Source organism: Cyprinodon tularosa, unplaced genomic scaffold (genome assembly GCF_016077235.1).
Source record: "Cyprinodon tularosa strain WSP-4 unplaced genomic scaffold, ASM1607723v1 ctg611, whole genome shotgun sequence".
Classification (NCBI taxonomy): domain Eukaryota; kingdom Metazoa; phylum Chordata; class Actinopteri; order Cyprinodontiformes; family Cyprinodontidae; genus Cyprinodon; species Cyprinodon tularosa.
Genome location: NW_024039354.1, coordinates 331691 through 352926, shown reverse-complemented (window position 1 = coordinate 352926; position 21236 = coordinate 331691). Strand labels below are relative to the sequence as shown.

The following is a 21236-nucleotide window of genomic DNA, read 5'->3' as shown; positions in this document are numbered from 1 at the left end:
TCCTCTTTTCAAAAGTTCACATGGAGGAGTCCACTTGTTTTCTTCCTCTCACATTCGCATCAAGTAGAAGTTGGCTTCTTGTGCTTTTTTTCTCCCCTCTCCAGTACTTGAAGCAGGTAGAGCTTTCTCTTTAGATCACCACGATTCCAAGAAGCGTACCAAAGTCATTCATAGCTACGTTCTTTACCACCTTTTTAAGCGGGGTAGATTTATATTCCTTAGTGTGCGATCAGCGACTATAAATAGCAATCTTAGCTGAAATAAGCTCCGGTCAAAAAAAAAAATCTGAAAATTGTTGCATATGTGCACAGATCCAGCCTTTAGAATGCGTCTAGAAATATAAATCTCTGAGAGGGAATTTAAAGAAATAGAATCCCTGGTGTGTCCTCACTATGGATGGTGATTGTTTTCACTATAGGGAGAGGAAAAAGCACCAATATCCAGAATGGTTTTAGTGCACTGAATGTGGAGCCAGCCTGCAAATAAGACATTCATGAGTGCTGGGGTGATGAAGATTAAGGAAGGCCTTCGCTTTGAAGCATGATGCAAGAAGTTTCCATCCACTCATCATTCATTGGGAAAAAATCGAAATCTAGATAAGTAATCTGTTCTTGGATTGAGGAGGTAAACGATACATTTTGAAAATGGAACAAGACAATTTACATTTAAAATAAGAAAACACAATATTATTGTCTTATTTAAAGTACATATTATTGAATTATCTTATTTTAAAAGTAAAAATACTCGTTCCATTGGCAAACTATCTCATTTACCTACTTAAATTAAGGGTAAATACACTTAATCTAAGATATTTTTACTTACTTCTAGATAATTTTTCCAGTGTTCATAGGTGTGAATGTAACATTAAAAGGTTTAATTATTTATTTTAACTATTCTTCATGGGGATAGTAATCCATATTCTACGATAGAAACTACTGGCGTAAGCTGAAGTTATTTTAGGTGATCAATTATAAAAGGTAAGCCTTTCCAGGCCAGTACTTTCAGATGAAACACCAGCCTTATTATGTAGACATTACTGATTCTTCCTGTTAAAAAGGAGCTTTTCCTCTCCACTGTCGCTACAAGCATGCTTAGTGTGAGTCGATGCAATCAACTGCTTTTCCTTAGATAGAAAACTTTGAATTAATTTGACTGTTTGAACTGTAAAGTGCCTTGAAATGACATGTGTTATGAACTGGCGCTGTATAAATAAACTGAATTGAATTAAAGTGGATAGACCTGTGTGTAAATATGTATATTTATCATGTGCGGCTAAATTTCTGTTAATTTAGATGATTGAACACAGGATCTCCTTTAAACATGAACTGATATTTTATAACCGCAGACAAACCTTGATTTATTGAGAGGATGTAAACGTCTGTTTTTATTCAACACTTAGTAGAGTTTCTCTGTGGAAAAAAAAAATGATGATAAAGACAGAAAAGCAGATTATTTGCGACACCATTCCACGGCACCAATCAGTGCCATTTTCAGTCAGATGACTTTTACACATTCATTTTGTTGCTGATCCTGCTGCAGATATTATGTAAGTTGACTGATGTGGTTGAGAGAAGGTTTGCAGTGGGGATTGAGTCGCTGGTCAGACTGGAAAAGCATTTGCTTAAACTGAAAATCTCCAGGTAGGGGGTAGAAGAAGTTCCTGATGATGATGATGGTCATATAGTACGTTTTAGAGGAATTTCAGCTCGAGGTGATCCAGTAGTCTGTCCAAAGTTTGTCCTAAGTTTCTATAAGAAGTTCCTCATTAGGACCAAACTTTCAGGAAGTCCATATTCTAGCAGCAGACTTTAGTCAGTTCAGCAAAACATGTCTTCAGAATATTGAGGTGAATCTTTCAGCTGGTTGGGAACAACAAAGAAAAAAAAAAATCTTCAAAATATCACCCCCTCCTCCAAAGAATAACCAACAGTTTATCCACCAGTGACAGCGGACAGAGCCCTCCAGAGGCAGGCTGCCAGTCAGGATGATCAGTGGGACTCTCCGTTGACCGAGCTTCCCTCTCCTCGGGACAGGGAGGAGAGCGAAAGAGCCTTTTCCGTGTTTTCTGAGCCAGAGCCGTTCTGGCTGTGATGGTCGGCCGACGAGGCGGAGCTGGACGAAGGAGCGGAGGCGGACGAGGGCTTGGCCTTCTCCTTAAAGTCTGTTATAATGACCGTGAGGTCTCCAACCGTCACCTCCAGGTGCTGGGCGCTGCTCCGGTCGATGTTTTTTAATCTTGGTCTGATAAAGGGCAGAGAAAACAAAACAAAAGAGCGTTTAATATGCTGTGTCAATCGATGCTAACTTCCTGTTTAAGATTCATGTTCACTTTACCTCATCTTCTTGTGACTGTTCTTCTTGGGCGCTGGCTCTCTTTCGCCCTTGTCCTTCTCGACCCTCTCCTTCTTTTCCTTTTTGGGCTGCGACGGCAAAACAAACTGCTGCGTTACTTGCTGCTGAGAGACGAGCTGAGAGACGGGACGAGGTTTCCTGATCCAGCAGGAAGGTTGGTTAAAAAGACATGAGAGAAAAAGAACAGCAGATTAACAAGGAGGAAAGAAAAATCAGAGAGAACAAGACCTGTCACTGCTACAAAGCACTAGAGAAGCCTGCTGGTGCTGGAAAGGAGGGTGATGCTCAAGTGTTTTAATGTCAGCTACAAAACATTCAAGAGAGATTTCACATTTCTGTTATTATTTTAACACTTTAAGAGGTAGATTTAGGAAATTATTCAATTAAAGTTGTTAATTTTCTGTCTGAAAAGCTGTACTAAATGAAATTAACGAAAGCCTAAGTCCTGATCACTTCTAATCAAGAGTTTTCTATACTCAGCTCAGAAAATCTAAGATAAGAATTAATTCTATAAACAGAGCAAGCATCCTTTCTATTATTTTAAAAGATTTTTTTTTTAGATTTAGTATATTTAATTGTTCCTAAGAAGAACAGTTATCACTTTAATTAAAAAAAAGGAGTATTTTGTGATGGAAAGAGGCCAGCAAACATCACAAGTTCCTTTTTAGCCATCTTATGTATTCATGAGGGAGATGTAAAGATGGGCTGCATCCCGTCTGAAAATGAAGAGCTGGGTCAATTAAAAATAGATGCAAATTTGTCCACTGAGGTGTATTTATGCAGATGGCTACAAAAATGCATGGCGGTAGAAGCAAACATGGAGACAGGAAAGCTGTAGAGCAATAAGAATCCTGAGAGCAGTGTTTTATTCCCGTTTGCAAGCCTTTTATCATATTTATGAGGTTTGTTGAACAAATTGTTCTTCACAATCAAAACAAATTAAAAAATCTCCATCAAAAGCAATCTTTAGACTTTTGCTTGACAAATAGATTGCCAAATTTCATTATAAGGCTGGTAACACTGATAAGCCCAAACCATCTGCAGAGTCTGATCATTTGGACAAGCATTGCAGAGGCCAGCGCCAGAATTTGACCAAAATAAGCCTAAGTGGCCCATTTTACTTTATGCTTTCGGCAGATTTTCCGAAAAATGAGGCAATATGTGGTCAGCAGTCTTGTTCAGCAGGGGTGAAATGGTTGTTTAATGATTCTGCGGTGACCTAAATTTAGACCCAGTAGGAGTCTCTCCCCCCTTCCCCCCCCCCCCCCCCCCCCCCCCCCAGACTTATCAGTGTCTTCATAGAACCAAATTTGGTGTTAGCAAGGGTAGAGTAAAATGCAAATTGGTCTCTTGGCCTATATAACCATCTGATGGAAAGGAGATAGTGAGATGCTCTAACATATCCGTCTTGTCAGCAAGATGCAGGGAAACCGCTGACGTTCTTGTTGAAATAAAACAAGATGCCTTTAAGTCGTCTCTTCAGGACTATGAACAGATTTCTGCCCTCTTTAGCATCCTTCACATAAAAAACATCCCTTTATTTATTAAAAAGCAAGCTATAAAGTGTATTTTATAAAAACATTTCTGATTGATGTACTCCATCTTCATGATCTCTCATTTAATCGCTACTGCTCATTGATGAAGTAAATCAGGACACTAAACCCTGTTTCACATATTTAACCCTGGTTAAAGAAGACATGCTGTCGCTTAAGTTGTTTTCTTTTTTACTCCCTATTTATGTTTATTTGTATGTAGCCATTTCTGAGTTAAGCTGTATCACTTTTGGACAATTTAAAGGAGCTACTGCTGCCATTTACTCCGTATAATAATGTTTTGCCATAAAAAATACACCTTGCTGAGATGTTCTCTGTTTAGCTGTAATGTGTTATTAATTTTGATGTTGCTCATAGCCCCATTGGTTCCATTTCAGTAAATATATACTTTTTTAAACTTTTCATAGAAAGTATAACTAAGTCCTAACCTGCTAATGTTTAACCGTGTCTCCTTTTTATATAGACTCACCTAAGACACTCTTATAGTCATAAACTCTAGCTACTGCTTGCTATAAACAACTACTTCCTTCTTTGTGGGGAAGATTTGACATGCCAGTTCCAATATAAAAGCCGCGTTCTTTATGCAACGTCTAATCAATCATAAATCTAAATGAAAGTTGTTTTCTTACATAAAGATGGCTTTGCTAAACCACCAGCAATCAAGCCTTTGCTGTGTAGCACATATAACTGAATATAGGTATGTCAGATATGGGTTACCGGTACTCTTAAAAAAATACCAAACTTTATTGCTAGATCCATCCGTCTTATTTAGTTTAAACCCTCAAGCTTTTCACGCTGCTGCTAGCTTTCATGGAAGCTTGAAGATGTAAAGCAGTGGGTTGGCTTTAACTTCCCTTTCAGAGTCCTTGGAAAGAAAACAAGGAAGTGGTGCACAGAAGGTGCCTTATTGCTTAGCTGAAGTCAGTCTGGGAAAAGTGCTCACCATCCTTCCAAACCCCCCTGCTCCACCTTTATTATGTTAAAGTTTAGCAGAATTTATTGCTGCAATCTCTAAACTAAATCAATCAGCTGACAAAATTATTAGAATGAAGGAATGCAGCAGATCTAATTAATACCGTAATAAAATAATCTTAATCTTTATTCTGCACTTTAGAGATATTTTTTTTTTGTAATCCAAAAATGACCTGAAGCAGGAAAAACTAGTTTGATTTAATGTCTGACAAAGAGAAAAGAATGGATAAGTACCCTTTTACCACAAATATACATAGCCCATATTCTTATCTTCAGCTTCCACAGTATTTATGTCAGATTAAATAATACTAATTATACTTCAGCGATAGTATCAAGGTGTTACTTTATTCTATCTCCTATACTATATCCGTTAGTTGGGCTGTTCTTTTTACATCTCTTTGCAGGTGATGAAGCAGACTGAAGATGTTTTATAGTTATCTCTTTTTTCCTTTTTTTCCTGTTTTTCCTTTCCTGTTCTACTTACATTACTTGTCCATAAAATCTGTAATACTCCCTTCATGAATTATAATAAAGCTATATATATGCATAAATCAAGCGGAACACTATGACGATAGCCGCACTGCTCCACTTGTGAAAGCAAAATCTGGATCTCTTATTTGGCATTAAGACAATAATTCTTATTGCCACATTGCCAGACAGGATACTGTTAAAAAAAATGATGCAATTTTCCAGAAAATGCATCTGTTTATTTGAGAATAAGTGCATAAGCGTGCATAACCTGATGGAAATGAGGCCCAGTCTCTGAATAAGCAGATAGTTTGAGACAAACCTGCTTTACTCTGCAGAGTGCACACTACAGAAAACCTCACATTTCAGTAACGGGGAACTTTGGCTGACCTGTCCCTTAATGTTGCACCCCCCACCCCCAACACACACACACACACCTATCAGTATCTCACTAGCATGGTCTTTCACACTCCTCTCCCTCCTCCTCCTCATGCACTCGCTGACCTCACACGCTTCCTCCACTAATGGCTTTGGCTGGAAACAGATGGTAACTTTATTGGTGCTGACTGGCTTATAAACAGCCTTTAACAGATCTAATATAATTCTAAGTGTATATTGTGATATTTGAACTTTTATGATGATTAGGGTAAAAAAATAAAGGGTTTAACTTTCTAACATATAATGAGCATTGTAAAAGCTTTATTCTCAGCTCATTTTGAAAATGTACTCACAAAAGACATTTAATGATTTTTTTCCCCCCTGGTAGTTATTGCCTTATATTAAGAAATTGGATTGTTAGATTATTGCTTTCTGCACTCTTCTTGGCTTTTGTGCGCCGTTATTTATGTCTGGTGGGATCATTTTCTGCTAGTCTCACGTAGATTTGAAACCTTTCATACCCTGAATACATGGAGGGTTCCTAGTAGAAAGTTATAGTTTATGCAGCTGCTACTAGTAAAGAGGCAAGTTGTCCAAATAAAGGTTAAATCCTTCATTAGCAAAGAACGATACATAGTAAATAATTTGCATAAAATACAGCAAACAATGAGGAAATTTTGATGACTAGCATGATTTAGTCACTACACAGTTCATTACTTAATGATATAGTGTACTATATGATCTATCATATGGCACTAGCTTGATAGATATCTATTTAAACATTGTACAAAATATGAAATATTGTCTGCAGTAAAATGTTCTCAAGCTGAAGTGAAATCTCCATGGCATCAAAGTTCCTCGTTAACTCCTATTTCTGTGATCTCTGAATAAAGATTCCTTAAAATAAAAAATAAAAAATACCCAGAAGAAGCCAAAAAATTTTTTTTTTTTAAAGAAAAAGCCATATTTTGGCAATACTTGTTTGCTTAATTGACTCTTAAAATGGCTGTTTATATTGGCTTAATTACAGATTGAATACATGATCATAAACTCCACATCAACCCTGAATAGAACCCCAATAATTAGCATATTCCCTACCAAATTAGTCTCAGGAGATGATCAGGGTGTGAAGGACTGATGCTTGAGATTCTGTAGTGTTTCTGCCCTGCTGACGCTATAAACACTCACTGACACCCTGACAGATTTTATAATTTTCCTCATCCTCACTGTCACCGTTCAGCTAGGAATTTAATTCTCCCCCCTCATGTCTTTATGTTTGAAAGCTTTTCCTTTCTAAGGAAGAGACGTAACACTGGTAACAGGGACTCTAGGCGACCATGACAGCAGCTGATGCGAAGCTAAGGAGATCCTGCTTAGGTCTGCCAGGACAATTTAGAAGGTTTTAATAGTTCCTGTAATTTATCCTGTTGTTAGATTTGGTGTCGTGTGTGCAGATTTGTCTATTGGATGTTTATGAAAATAGAGGACAAATCAAGTTCCTGCTAAATAAAGAACGGTTCCGTATTTTAAGTGATGGGTAAAAAATCCTGAACTCACTGTGACAAACTAGCAGGCATGCCAAGTGTGTATTCATGACCATCTAAAATAATAAATAATAAGATTGCTGCCAAACAGTCCTTTATGAAAAGCCAAGCTAAGGTTATGGGATTAAATATAAGGAAGGAAGATCAAAGCCTATTGGACTCTATGTGCAGTGAGGTCATTTGATGGTCAAAGGAAAAAAGCAGCCTCATATCTCAATGCATGAACCGCCAGGCTTGAAAGGAAGGATGTCGTTTTTTTTTTGGGTCAACCTCAGTGTTTCATATCGTCCAAATATAGCCGTTCTTTTCAGGTTATGCCAAAAATAAAAAAATAAATAATAACCTCTTTATTTAATCTCATCTGAAAGCTTTACCTTTTTCAATTCAGTTCTTAAGATGTTATAATAAATGGAAAAACAAAAAGAGTTGGTGCATTTTAAACTTTTTTTCTAACGCTGAACAAAACCATTCAGATGTATTCAGCAGCAGCAGCCTTTTAAAGTCTCTATCCTCCTGGTCAGTTTGCATAATATTCTCTATGGTGATCAGCTAAAGCAGATTGATAGGAATCTTCTCCACTTAACTGTTGATCTACTAATGAGCTCGATCTAAAGCACAGCTCTACAGAAGCCTGCAGATGTTTCAACTACAAGCTTTTATTTTGTGAAGTACTCAGTGTGATGAACAAGCAGCTGCTGGTCTGCAGCCATAAGAAAATCTCATGTTGTTATGCAGCGATGATTATGAAATAGGAGGTTTTACGCCCTGTTGATCACCTGCAACTACGCTAGATGGGTGTGTGTGTGCTTTTTTTTTTAAAGCAGGCTGCTTTGCTGCTCCTGGGATGTCTCCAACCCAATGATTGTCTTTTCCTGTCTGTACATGCTACCATTTTGTGTGTGTGGGTGTGAGAGAGCGTTTTAATACGCAGACAGATGGCTCTCTGTGCCCTATGGTTTACGACACCTTCCGCAGCCCACTGACCACACTGTGCTGCACACAATCACCTGCCTGCACAAACACATAAAGCGGCACACTTCAGTGTCACGATCGCTGATTACAGGCTTACCAGGCTGCTGTAATTTTTGATCTGTGTTGATGTGATAACAGCTAGCCTCATTGTCCCGTCCGTACAGTGTGTGAGCGCTAATACCGGGAAACCACACTAACGACCCATCTGCGGCACTTAGCAGAAAATGGGATCATGGCGACCATTTATATTCTGGAGAAAGCCAGAACAAAAGAGAAGTAGATGTGTTTAACGACACTCTCATTCCTCAATGACTCCAGCCTAAAAGGCTCTGCAGAAAAATGGAAACAAACATAAGAATTTATCAGCACCTAAGGGGATGAAAACACGTGACTCAGAGGTGTTATTCTCTGCTAGTGTCAGTTCTGAGTAATTAGTGGGGAAAAAATGAAGAAAAAACAAACACAGCGGTGCTATTAAAGAAACCAAATGGGGGGAAAACTGTGGGTTGCGGCATGCATGCAGCTTTCCTGATGAGAAAACTTGTGGCTTCAAAAGAAAAACAAGACAAAAAAAAAACACTTAAGCAGGCTTTACTGCTATTTACACTATATTGCCAAAAGTATTTGCTCACCTGCCTTGACTCACATATGAGCTTAAGTGACATCCCGTTCCTAATCCATGGGGTTCAATATGACGTCGGTCCACCCTTTGCAGCTAGAACAGCTTCAACTCTTCTGGGAAGGCTGTCCACAAGGTTTAGGAGTGTGTTTATGGGAATTTTTGACCATTCTTCCAGAAGCGCATTTGTGAGGTCGCACACTGATGTTGGACGAGAAGGCCTGGCTCTCAGTCTCCGCTCTAATTCATCCCAAAGGTGTTCTATCGGGTTGAGGTCAGGACTCTGTGCAGGCCAGTCAAGTTCATCCACACCAGACTCTGTCATCCATGTCTTTATGGACCTTGCTTTGTGCACTGGTGCACAGTCATGTTGGAAGAGGAAGGGGCCAGCTCCAAACTGTTCCCACAAAGTTGGGAGCATGGAATTGTCCAAAATGTCTTGGTATGCTGAAGCATTCAGAGTTCCTTTCACTGGAACTAAGGGGCCAAGCCCAGCTCCTGAAAAACAACCCCACACCATAATCCCCCCTCCAACAAACTTTACACTTGGCACAATGCAGTCAGACAAGTACCGTTCTCCTGGCAACCGCCAAACCCAGACCCGTCCATCAGATTGCCAGATGGAGAAGCGCGATTCGTCACTCCAGAGAACGCGTCTCCACTGCTCTAGAGTCCAGTGGCGGCGTGCTTTACACCACCGCATCCGACGCTTTGCATTGCACTTGGTGATGTATGGCTTGGATGCAGCTGCTCGACCATGGAAACCCATTCCATGAAGCTCTCTGCGCACTGTTCTTGAGCTAATCTGAAGGCCACATGAAGTTTGGAGGTCTGTAGTGATTGACTCTGCAGAAAGTTGGCGACCTCTTCGCACTATGCGCGTCAGCATCCGCTGACCCCGCTCCGTCAGTTTACGTGGCCTACCACTTCGTGGCTGAGTTGCTGTCGTTCCCAAACACTTCCATTTTCTTATAATACAGCTGACAGTTGACTGTGGAATATTTAGGAGCGAGGAAATTTCACGACTGGATTTGTTGCACAGGTGGCATCCTATCACAGTTCCACGCTGGAATTCACTGAGCTCCTGAGAGCGACCCATTCTTTCACAAATGTTTGTAAAAACAGTCTGCATGCCTAGGTGCTTGAATTTATACACCTGTGGCCATGGAAGTGATTGGAACACCTGATTCCAATAATTTGGATGGGTGAGCAAATACTTTTGGCAATATAGTGTATTATTTATTTTAGGGCTGCAACAAATGATTTATTTTCACAAAAGTTTAATCAGTCGATTATTTTTTTTTTATTAATAATCTGGTAGCGAAAGGTTACTCAAAAATGATTTTATACAGAATTAACATAAAATTTTTTGACTTGTGGAGTTCTGAATAGAGCAGATTGACAGGAGAAAATGCCTTTTTAAATCTTAAATGCAAAATATTTATATAATTTTTCATAACTGTGTTATAATTACTGCTCTAAGTGGGTCGCTCTGTAAGCTAGTTTTAGACTCTGTATAGTCCAGTTAACGATTAAATGATTAAGGAGTTAGTTGATTATTTCAATAATTGATTAATCTGATTAATTCTTGTATCCCCTTAAAAAGTTTTTTTATGAAAAGTGCCTTATAAATGAAATTTGTTATATGAAAAAAACACGTAGGAATGCATCTCAATAAAATAGGATAAAAAGGTTATAGATCATGTGTAAAAAATTTTCTCGGAATTTTTGCAAAAAATATGGACATTAATGTTAATGGCGATTAAATATATCAGTTTGAGAGGTGAATCAATAGACAAACATCCTAATCTGTAATTTTTAATCTGTAATTCAAGTTGACAAGGAGCTGTAGTCCTTTTCACAGAGAGATTGCACAAACATGTCAAAATAAATCCCACATTTTACTCCACCTTACATGTTCAGACTAACCCAGAACGGTGAGCCTCAGGACAGTAACGTTTTATGCATTCAAATACTTTCAGGAAGGTAGAATTGCAGAAGTAATGAAAGCACATCTACTGAATAGGTTTTTCTTTGCACAGAAATAGACCCGAGTTCAGCTCTGCCACTACTTCTCCGCTCAACAAATGTGTCAACTTCCACCCCCAATTCCTCCTCCATGTTATACAAATAGGCTGCTGAAGTAAAACGAAACCGCAACAGTTCCACCTTGGAGATAAGCAGCGTGTGATCAGAGTCTGGAAACTGTTTTTATTTATGTTTCTTATGCAAATCATAAAATAGCTTTCAAGCACTTATTTTTGCACTAGTTGCAGAGAGTACATCTGTGACTGATAAATGCCAGAGAGTGAATTTATAAAAGAATGGATTATTCTCTACATGTTTGGGAAGAAAGGCTTTAAAATGTGTAAAAACTTAATGTTATCCTTAAGTTCACATACAGATTTTTTAAAAGATGAACAGAAAAAAAAAGGATAGAGTCATAAAATACCACAAGAGCATCAGTTATGTCAAACCAAATGACCTCTAAGTCACCTCATTAAAGCATTAAAAGCTTTAAGATTGATGCTAGTGTGGCTAAATCTAGAGGTCATCAACCCTGCAGCAAATTCTGCTTAATTCTTCCAAAGGTAAATAGCACTAAATATAAATAAAAATAATGTAAGGTATAGACAAAACGGTATAGTTTAAAAAGGCTTTACACATTTTATATACATTTCTCTAAAATTACGGCCATGCAGAAAGCATTTTAAAGCAGTTCTTTTAATATAAAGTTTGCAAATGTTAATAAAGATTCCAGCATATTCTGAATTAAGACTGTTTTTATGCATCAGTGCAGTTTGTCTACTGAAAATAATGGATTTTCAATAAAACAATAGAATGCACCTCACTAAAAACAGGAAGGGTGTCCTTCTCATTGCCTTAAGAACGTCTAGTGAAGACGCCTGTTTGCTTAGCTCGAAAGGAGGAGGGGTGTTTAAACACAGCTCTATATATTTAAAGTCTAAATCTCAGTTTAGCTGAAAAGAGTCTCAGATTCCAAATCAACATAATCTGCAATAATCTCAGTGGTTCAGACTTCCCCACTCTGGTAATAGACGCTTAGCTTTCTGGTCACATTTTGAGATAAGCTATGAATAAATTAAAAGCAAAACTTTTATTTTGCTCACTATTACTTCGAATCGGCATCTTTTCGACCCCGTGCAAAAAAAAAACAAAGCCTAACGAAGAGGTTGCGTAACTTTGCACACCGACTGTGTGGGAGAACTTTTGGAAACGACTACTCAAAAACAGCCAAACGCTGACAGGTTCCCAGTAAGCCAGAATAACTGGTGCTCGTTTAGGTGAAGCTCACGAAAAGGCTTCACATCCGTCATTCTGTCAGAAAGGAGCCCAAGGTTCAGTTCCGCTCTGGGGGAGAGGCAGAAAAAAAAAGAAACTGCAGAGAGAGAGAGGGATGAGCACAAACAGGGGACGACTAACGGGAACATGATCAGGCTCACTGTCCTGACCTGCAGAATGAGTAACACTGCGAACAGGATGTGAAACATGTAGCATGTCCCCTGGTGGCTCCAACCCATCAGCTCAGTGAAATATTTAAGGAGAAGTCCACAACGAAGAACCTTTAACTTTAACTATCACAGATTGTCAGTAGCACTTGTTCAATTTTTAGTTTAAATCCAAACATCAGACCACAGAATTGACCCTAAATGTCTGGTAGCTTTCACTGAATCCTTAAAGCATTGGAACGAGTTCAACTGGTTGCCCGGGTCGACCTTTTGTGCTTTGCTCAAGGTTTCTGCTTCTTTGCTGCTGCTGGGAAAACAAACTTGTTACCTCCTACCTCACTTAACAACCCCTCTAAGAGACAACAACACTACTGCGCCATGACCCCCATATTCAGCTTGTTTTCAAAAGCTTGGACTGAGCCCAAAACATTTCCAGGAAGACAAAATATCTGCTGCCTTTCCCTCAGTAAACTGGTAATAAAATGAAAGGCTCTAATGTGTCGTCTCCTCCAAGGCTGCTTTAATTAAATATTGCAAATGAGCAGCTTGCAGTAGAGGAGCAACATATTTTATGTATATTAATTTGCAAAAATGACAGAATGTCGCTTAAAGTAAGAGTTTTTTTTTACTGCAAATTTAACCCTTTCATGCATAGTGGTCACTACAGTGGACAGTTATTAAATGGTTGTTTTCTCTTAAATGAACATGTTTTAATGTCACATTTGCACATATGTTACTACAGTGGACGCTAATGTGTCATCCTGCCACTTGTCAAACTGCCACCTACTCGTCAGCCTTTGCAAGTGACTTTTTTTTCCTCAAAAAAAAAAAAAAAATGGCCGACAGAGGAGCACATGGGTTGTGAGGGAGAGGAATATCTGCTCATTCCTTCTATTCTAGGCGATCCTTGCAGGTAAAAAAAATATGGGGACATCAAGTAACAATAGTTTTCTTTAAAACAAAACAAAACAAGGTTATATCAGTTGCACAAATGCGCATTGTCCACCCAAGTGGACATGTTACCAACTCCCTAAAGAAAGTATATTTTTTTTTAAAAATTTATGAAAATGTTTTTATCATTCATAAAGAGTAATAAAAACACTTGGTAAAAAAATCATAACATATACTATCATAATTCATGCATGAAAGGGTTAAAGCCAGGATTACAAGTATTTATACCCCTCAGCTGCATATTTTTAAACCCAAAGTAGCGCACGAAATGATTTATGGTTTCCAAAATGCAGAGCAAAAATAGATGCTGCAGGAATTTGTTTTTTAGACCCCTTTACTCTGATCCCTAAAGCAAAATTCATTGCAACAGTTTACCAAAGATATTTGGAGGGGAAAACTTTAAAAAGATGGAGCTTTAACAAAATTGTGCCACCCCTAGATTGCAACACGGCAGCGGCAGTAGCATGCTGTGGGGGAGCATCACTTCTGCAGGGAGTAGGAAGCTTGTAGGAGTTTATGGAAAGACTGATGGGAGTTAAATGCAGAACAAATCTCAAAAACATGAGGTTAAAGTCTGTAAAGGACCAGGATGGATACCAAGTCATTTACCTTTAAACAGAAGCACCATAAATATCTAATCTGAGCAGAGTCGGAGTGGTTCAGATTAAAGCATATTCATGCAATAGATTAACAGATGTTCACAGACGCTCTCTGCTTGCTCTGTAATTGTTTTGAGTGATTTTGCAAAGAATAAGAGAACTGCACTTCTCAGTCTGTCAATTTGTAAAGTTAGTAGGAATCAAACCTTGCAGCTGTTTTTGAACCACAGAGTATTGATAACTATATACTGGCTTCACAATTATCAGCTACTATCTGATTAAACTTTGTGACAGAAGCACAAAGATTAACAACTTCCTGTGGGTATGAATAACTACCCAAGAAACTGTAAACCCTAAAAATCCCTGCAAGTGTGTAGTTTGTGCCTCATGAAATCCACCTTCAGAGCTGTTGACAGCATTAGTGAACCATCAGCTGGTTCCCACTTAGTCAAACTGTCATCACAGACACCATTACCTCCGATAAGAGTCCAGTTCTGCTGATGTGGGCTTGCTTGTATGCAATCAGAACCACAGACTCAACACACGGCTTTCAGTCAGCCGACAGCTTTGAACCCTCCTGCAGCGGATCATCTTCCAACGCCGCTGGAATCCAGGCTGCAAGGGATGCTGAACTGCGCCTTCATTAAACATTTAGATCCCAACGTCTGGGCTAAAATCTACAAGCAAACGCTTTCAAATCTTTTTCATGATATTTTGAATGTCAACCATTTGCTGTTAGTGTATGATAAGCTGATTTAAAGTCCCATCCGCTGCTGTGGAATGCTTCTCCTGACATCTGGCCGTGCCGACAGGAATCCATTGCCCTCAGCTACGGTGCATTGATAGTTATTTTGCACCCAGCACAAAAATCTGCTTGCCTAACATTCATGTACAGCCTCCAGTAAACTTATAAAGAAATCCATTATTTTGATGCTTTTGGTCTCTTCCAGCTGTGCAGCTTGTTCTGAAGTCCCCCCTTTAGGAAGACAGCCACATTATTGTCAGTATTTCTACGATACTTGGAGAAAAAAAAGCGGTTTTCATTTTTAAAAAGATCTTCAAAGATATAATTCTGTAGAGTCAGTCTTGAGGTCTAATCTTTAGATCCATTTACATAAATGAAACTGAGCCAGCTTTTAGATCAGCTATGGTTAATTTCTATGCAGCTAAAAGAATTACATACAAACCAGCATTATCTGTACAAAATTACCTTGGATCTGCTTTTAAGCTTTCTTCAGTTTTTGAGCTGAGCTAAAATTTGTATTCAATCCCACAAATACTAAAGACCAATGCAAAATAAGTATATTTCATTGGAGAAGCAGACACATTGCACTGCACATTTAAGTTACATCTGGCTCTTAATTAATTCAGTTGGAAAATAGTATCAAAAGAATAATTTTTTCTTTAAAGGAAATCACTTATAACAGAAATATTGGTACTCCATTTGACTTAGACCGATATCTTGGGGTTAAGGAGTCCCTCCAATGACTATTAGATGCAGTCTACTCTTTTGTGAGAATGTTAGAAAACAACTTTTTCTATCATTCCTTCCCAAATGGGACATAATTATACGTTACGGCAAAAAACAGTCCAGAAGAGTTTAGGGGAAACGAAAGGTGTCCAATGTTAGGGTGGTGGATTTGTGGTGCTGTGGGCCTGCATCACTTCTAAAGGCATTTAGACCTTGCTACAGTGCATGACATTGACTCATTAAAGTGTCCAGATTTATATATAGTGAGCCAAAACACACACTGACACAGAAACAGATCCCTACTTAGAAATGCAACCTGCTGTTATGGTCTAACCATGCAAAAGCCAGATTGATACAAGAAGAGTGATACAGAAGGCTGCTGTAGAGACTATTCACAAAAAAGGGAAGAGCATTCAGTGGAATTCTGGGTAAATCCAATGGTATCTGCCTCTCATGTCGCGTTTTTGGCCAATCACAGCAGCAGTAGCCGCTTGATTTGTTTCACAACTAGCAGAGTTAACTGATAGGTCAAACTCCAAGGAAAGCTCCACAATCTTACCATTCAAACAGGGCAAAAACTGATTCCTTTTGCAGAAAGGACGCAGAAATAGAGGTGTTCCCAGCTAAAACTGCTGCAGACATGTTTGTTTCACTTTAGCCTTCCACCCCTGGTTGACACGTTGATGTACATTTCATTGGACAGAAACATTTCTGTAGAGGCAAACATATCTTGCTTGCAAGTTAAGTCACAGCAATCTCAGTTTCCAGACTTAAATCCTAATTCTAGTAAACCTTAAGAGTGAGACTGGATGATCGACGGAGGAATGTCAGCATTAAAAGCCAGAATCTTAATTGTGCAACCATTAACTTTGCTAAAAATGATAAAAAAGTTAATATTTCCTCTGCTAAACAAAATAACCTTAACTATAAGGTTACAATTTTCCCAGATGTTTAGTTAAACATAAATTTTTAAAGGATTATAAAGGGATCTTTAATTGCTTTTGCGGTTGGGGAAAGCAACGTTTTTGCTTTGCAGCAATGTCAAATCCTTCCTAAAAACATGCTTTATACTTTCATCAGTTTCTGGGGAATTTTTAGATGTGTCATTCCCAACTTCCTCAAGGAAAAAAAAAATGAAGATGGAAAGAAAAAATAAGTCACAACCTCTGTTGTCATGAGAATCGAGACAAGTTCTTGGCAGCACTGAAAGCGACTTGGATGAGTCGATGAAGTGTCCTCTACACAGCGACAGCAGCATGTCTGCTGCTTCTACCAATTTCAACATTAGTCCTCTCTCTCTCCACACACACACACACATATTATCCTACAAAATATGCATGCAGTCATGTTGAAAATTTGCATGATGGGCGCATCTGGGCTCAAGTGTGTGCATGTGTGTGTCCCTCCGACAGCAGGCTGATTAAGCTGTTGCATAGTAATGAGCTATGGCTGTCTGTCTTGCAGCTGCTCTTTTTACAACAAAGCCTCCCACTCACACACACAAAGAAATAAACAGAATCATTAAAACAAACACAAAAAAATAAAAAATACCACAAAGTCCATCACTGATCCATTGTTTTAGAATGTGTAATCATTGAGAAATTGGTGCTAATACAGATGAGAATTAGTAATTCACTTAAGAGGGTGTTTATGGAACAACAGTGTCCCATAGCAGGAGAGCAGTGCCGCACTTCCTCCCCTTTATGCCTTTCTATTGTTATTTTCAAAGGCTACCGCTTTTGGAACAACTCCGATTTCCTGCTTCACATTTCCAATGATATAAAAAATTTCTTAATAAACCGTGCACCTAAATTATGTTAATGTGCAGGTATCTATCAATCTATGGTGTCTATATTACATGGTAATAATTTAGATCTAGGTAGAAATGAGTGAGTTTCAAAGTAGATTAAGGTTTTAGTAAAATTGTCTCAAAGGAGCAAATATTTACTACCTTTAAAAAGTTTAAAGTCCTTCGTGAAAATGAGTAATGGGAACACTGTTTATCATCTAGCATTGATGAAAAGACTGCAAACAGCTGTCTGTCTCGCAAGTTGTTTTACTTTTTTAAGGATGTGCAGCATAAAACTCTCCCTGTATGAAAACCTTAGGTAAAAACACCAGCTTAACACTTTTAAACTACAAAAAATACATACTTTTCACTGATAACTACAACAAAAGCCTGTTTTTCTCTTGATTTGAACATATTTAAACACTATAAGAATGTTATTCAACATTGTGTTTCCTTACATAATCAGAAATTAATAAGACAAAGTGCAGAATTTAGTTACTTTCAAATCCCTGCAAACAATATTTAATTTTTTTCGTTCTTTATTACAAAATATACCAAGTAGCCATTAGGTAAAAGCTACCTTGATTAGGATACTTAATTTTGATCATCTCCTTCAAACAGAAATATCCTTATTTAGCCAGCTTTAACTATATTTATGCAAGCAATAAGTCCACAATCTTTCTGAGAAAATGGAAGCAATGTTGTACTTTTTGAACACTCTTCTCTTTAAGTTTTAAACCGTACAATCAGAACAATACCAACTGCCAGGGCATGTTATTGATTTGATTTCCCTTTGGGATTAATAAAGTATTTTTGAATAAAACTGATTTTATGGAATAAAACCCACTAAAAAGGGATACTTTTGAATTAAACTGCAAGCTTTAAATGTAGTTTTCATACATATGAGGTTATTAACAAAACTATAACTTTTTTTACTGTCATTAAACTCTCACAAGTAGTGAGCAATGAAATTAACTCTCCTGCATTTAACCTATCCCATAATTCCAAGTCGTATTGTAAAAAATTAAATACTCAAATACATTGTTCTTTTAAGATCTTTATTGCATTTCGAAACACATTATATGAGTGTATTTTTTTACCAAACGTCTTATGAACTATACACAGCTATTAACATAGTAATTAAAAGTACCACTGCTTTGCTTTTGGTGGCGTGTTTAAACGGCTCACCATCATGTTGAAATCTGTTATGTGTTGCGGTATAAATACAGTCCGGTCAGTCATCCTAGTATCAGGTGGGTTTAAGAGGAATTATTTCCACCATTTAATCTGCAAAGAGATGTCCTAGTCTACAAATGCGTAGGGGACCAACCAGGTGTCAGTAATGGGGCCCCTAAGCAACGGAAGTCTCTGCTTCCAAGCCTTATGCCCCAAGCACTAGGGCACCACTGCCCCCTAAATTTGGCAAAATGAACACAAATACATACCCCTCCTCAACTGCAATAAGAACAAAAGCTTTCATAAGGCGTTATGTATGTGTAATAAAACAGGCACAATTAAATCTATAAGAAAACTACAGCTGAAATCCATGGGTGGTTCTAGACAGGGGCCAAAGGGGACCAGTCATGTCCTGGCACTGATAGGTCCTTTGGATCTATTTCATATTTTTTCTTTACAAATTATGTTTTATAATTATTTAAAAACAATAAGGTGATAGTTTCAATGGTATTGAGATAGGATCCCAGTTTTCATCTGCTAAATGTTTTTTTTTTTCAAAACAAATAAAATGTTTACAGCTGAATTTATCAATTTTTCTTGACTTCTAATTCAGATTTCATATAAAATGGTCATTTTAACTTAAATTAAGTGAAAAATATGTAAAATTCCTAAATTATGAATGTATACTGACCTCATTAGAAATTAAATTTTTATTAACCCTAAACCTAATGAATAGAAATTTCACTTCATGCAGCTTTCTTAATATATTTGCATCCCTTACAATGTTTTTTTTTTATTTCATGCTTTTCTGTGCACCAAGAAAACACGCTGGCCCCCTCCTGGCCCCCTGGTGCATTTGGTCTAGAACCGCCACTGCTGGAATTTTTGTTTTGCAAACAAAACAAAAATTAAACACGTGGCTGCAAACTCTTGACAACTACTTAACCCATGCTTGTATAAAGCAAAGTAAGAAAAGCTTAAAAATGCGTCACTAACCTTCAATAAATTATACTTTTATTCATGTTAAGACACAGAGAGGATGATCGTGACAAAGTGTCGTTTTGTTATATGGAAGGGGGAGGCATCTATCCATCCATCCATCCATCCCTAGGGACCCACTAATCCCAAACACATAAAACCTAATGCTATATCCAACCTTACCTGGTTGACGTCCCCTTCCTCACATCACACATCATGCACTTAAAAGCCTCTGCCGTGTTCTTGTAGGTGCATACGCTGCAGTCCCAAAACCCCTCGTCGGAGGAGGGCTTCGGTTGACGCTTCGGTCTTTAAAGACAATAAATGTGGAGATGAAGGAGAGAAAAGACAGCAGTTATCAGCAAAAGGAAGGGGGAGAAGGAAGCAAACCTATTTTCAAAGCCTAAAGGATAGAGGAAACCATCGTCCATCCGCACGCGCGCCGTGTTCTGACACTGTAATTGCCGATGAGGGTTTTTTTTTTTTTAACACCCGCGCGCGGCTACATGGCACGCGCTCATACACGAGAAGGAGAGGGAGAGACCGAAAGAGAAAAGCCCATTTTTTTTTCCTCCCCCTCCTCCGTGTGCTCTCGCCTCTTATGTCCGCTCCCCTCCCTATTTTAGGACGCGCTGCTTACCTTGTGGGGCTCCGCTTGTCGCCCATGCCAGACCAGGGTTTATCTGGAGGAGCTGGGACGAGCACAAGTCGTTTTATTTTCCAGATTATTTCAGGGAAAGAAGCGATGCGCCTTTTTACCCGCTCGGCTTCCAGCTGTCGTGGAAACTCCGCTTGGGAAATCGGCACGTGACTCATGGTGGCCAATCAGAGCCCGGATATTTCCTTAGGCTGACATTCCTCTCGATCTCATGCTGCGTTCACGGACTCCTCAGAATATCGTAGATGTTATATTTAACGAAATACATATATATAAATACATATATATTAGGTATTAAGTATTCATTCATTTACATACAATCGAAAAGTTATAATCACTTTACTGTATAATCATATTGTATATAATATATATTAATATATTTTTTTTCCTTCAGTATTTCTGTGTTATCAATATTCTGGTGAAATATTCTGATCTCAAATACAGTGTTTGATGATTATAGTTAACAGGAACTAGATTAAGAAAATTTGACATATTACCCCTTAATTGTGCCTCATAATTGATCACAGCATTAATAACCCTTACCACCATTTATTGCATTAATGCAATAAAAGGTTGGATAAGGCTGAGGTACAGTGTCCGGGACCTTGATTTCCAATCTAAGATGCAAAATTTGCTTTAATTAGTAAAAAAAAAAATGACAAAAACAAAACAAAAATGGAAACAAAGCAACATTTCAGTCCCCTTTCTCCTTAGCCCAGATAAGATGCCTCTGGTTCAGGATTGGCTTCAAAACAAGAAATAAAACCACTGCAGCTTGTCCTTGATACCTCTTGAATCAGGGCTGTTGAAGCTGTGATTCCAGCAGCACCACACTCTTGAATGAGCTTTGCTTCACCATCATCTCAGATATTCGGTTATCAGTTTCCGATGCACAGTTTTGTCTTTCCACTAAACATCACATTAATTTGCATGGGTAGAGCACTCTTTAAAGTGAGCGCTTTGCGGAATTTTCCTTTAGTAGATCATTTGTTAAATTAGCATTGTTACAGATGATTAGGTAGGCCATGACCTAAATATAATAATTTAACTGTTTTCATGTCATACTCAAATGATCCTTTTCATAAGAATCTCATTCTGTTTAGTTTCCTATTGGTTATAAGCCATATCCATCAGTTAACAGAATAATGATCTAAAATGTATTATTTTGCATATACAGTCAAATTCAATAATTCCGGATAAGGGTTTTAGTGCAGCTTGCTGATCAGTTTAAAGTTATCTTTTTATTATTATTAATACTTTTAAACAGATTTCTGTATTTATTGTTC

At 38.1% G+C, this 21236-nt stretch overlaps 1 protein-coding gene across 2 annotated transcripts; it reads right to left on the bottom strand.

Moving 5' to 3' along the window:
• Positions 1 to 1326: 1326 nt before the first annotated feature.
• Positions 1327 to 20111, bottom strand: yaf2 (YY1 associated factor 2). Of its 2 annotated transcripts, none has more exons than XM_038307497.1 (4): positions 19933 to 20111; positions 19476 to 19601; positions 2335 to 2490; positions 1327 to 2241 (listed from the first exon to the last, which is right to left on the bottom strand). In XM_038307497.1, exons 1-4 carry the CDS (start codon positions 20106 to 20108, stop codon positions 1989 to 1991), a joined length of 711 nt encoding a protein of 236 aa, XP_038163425.1. In that variant the 5' UTR covers positions 20109 to 20111; the 3' UTR covers positions 1327 to 1988. The 2 variants fall into 2 exon arrangements, with proteins under 2 accessions (XP_038163425.1, XP_038163426.1); XM_038307498.1 differs by lacking the exon at positions 19933 to 20111 and adding an exon at positions 19683 to 19795.
• Between the last annotated feature and the right edge of the window lie 1125 nt (positions 20112 to 21236).

Excerpts from the sequence above, each read along its gene's own strand:
- yaf2 (XM_038307497.1), bottom strand. The coding sequence starts at position 20,108 with ATGAGTCACGTGCCGATTTCCCAAGCGGAGTTTCCACGACAGCTGGAA. Across the intron at positions 19,602-19,932 it reads GACAAGCGGAGCCCCACAAG|ACCGAAGCGTCAACCGAAGC; the intron begins GTAAGCAGCGCG and ends TTGTCTTTAAAG. Across the intron at positions 2,491-19,475 it reads AGGAAGGGGACGTCAACCAG|GAAACCTCGTCCCGTCTCTC; the intron begins GTAAGGTTGGAT and ends CTGCTGGATCAG.